Source organism: Trypanosoma theileri (genome assembly GCF_002087225.1).
Source record: "Trypanosoma theileri isolate Edinburgh chromosome Unknown TM35_Tth_219_V1, whole genome shotgun sequence".
Classification (NCBI taxonomy): domain Eukaryota; phylum Euglenozoa; class Kinetoplastea; order Trypanosomatida; family Trypanosomatidae; genus Trypanosoma; species Trypanosoma theileri.
The window spans coordinates 1,197-1,707 of record NW_021640061.1 but is presented as its reverse complement, the minus strand read 5'-3'; the positions used below and the strand labels follow the sequence as shown (position 1 = coordinate 1,707).

Below are 511 nucleotides of genomic sequence, written 5' to 3'. Positions count from 1 at the left end.
ATAATAATAATAATAATAATAATAATAATAATAATAATAATAATAATAATAGGAATTATCCACAGCGTACTTCTACTAGATTGTTATTTCGCAAACGACCACTATCACTATCACTATCAGAAAAAGAAAAAGAAGAAGAAAAAAAAGATATACAAGTAAGAAGTGAGATTCAACGACACGGGCGAGCTGTACGAGAAGATTACGCTTTATTATATGGAGCCACATCTCTCTCTATGCAAACACGTATGTTTCTCGCCACAACTCGTTTAGGTCTTGTGGAAATAATTAAATCCATAGAATCTTCACAATTACATTTATATGAAATTATTCGGGATGGTAGACCTTGTCATTTTTATTTGGATGTGGAACGGGAAAAGGATTACTCCGCTTGGCATCCTGTTGTCGATATAACGGATATTCCTAGTAGTAGTAGTTCTTCTTCTTCTCTTAATAATGATAGTGATAATGATAGTGATAATAATAATAATAATAATAATAATAATAATAATAA

The 511-nt window shown here is 29.9% G+C and overlaps 1 protein-coding gene across 1 annotated transcript; it reads left to right on the top strand.

The window, feature by feature from the left end:
- Positions 1 to 80: 80 nt before the first annotated feature.
- TM35_002191000 (uncharacterized protein) lies at positions 81 to 509 on the top strand (the record flags this gene model as incomplete). Its single annotated transcript, XM_029032031.1, has 1 exon — positions 81 to 509. A coding segment is annotated over one exon (429 nt), but the record flags the coding sequence as incomplete, so codon positions are not given.
- Between the last annotated feature and the right edge of the window lie 2 nt (positions 510 to 511).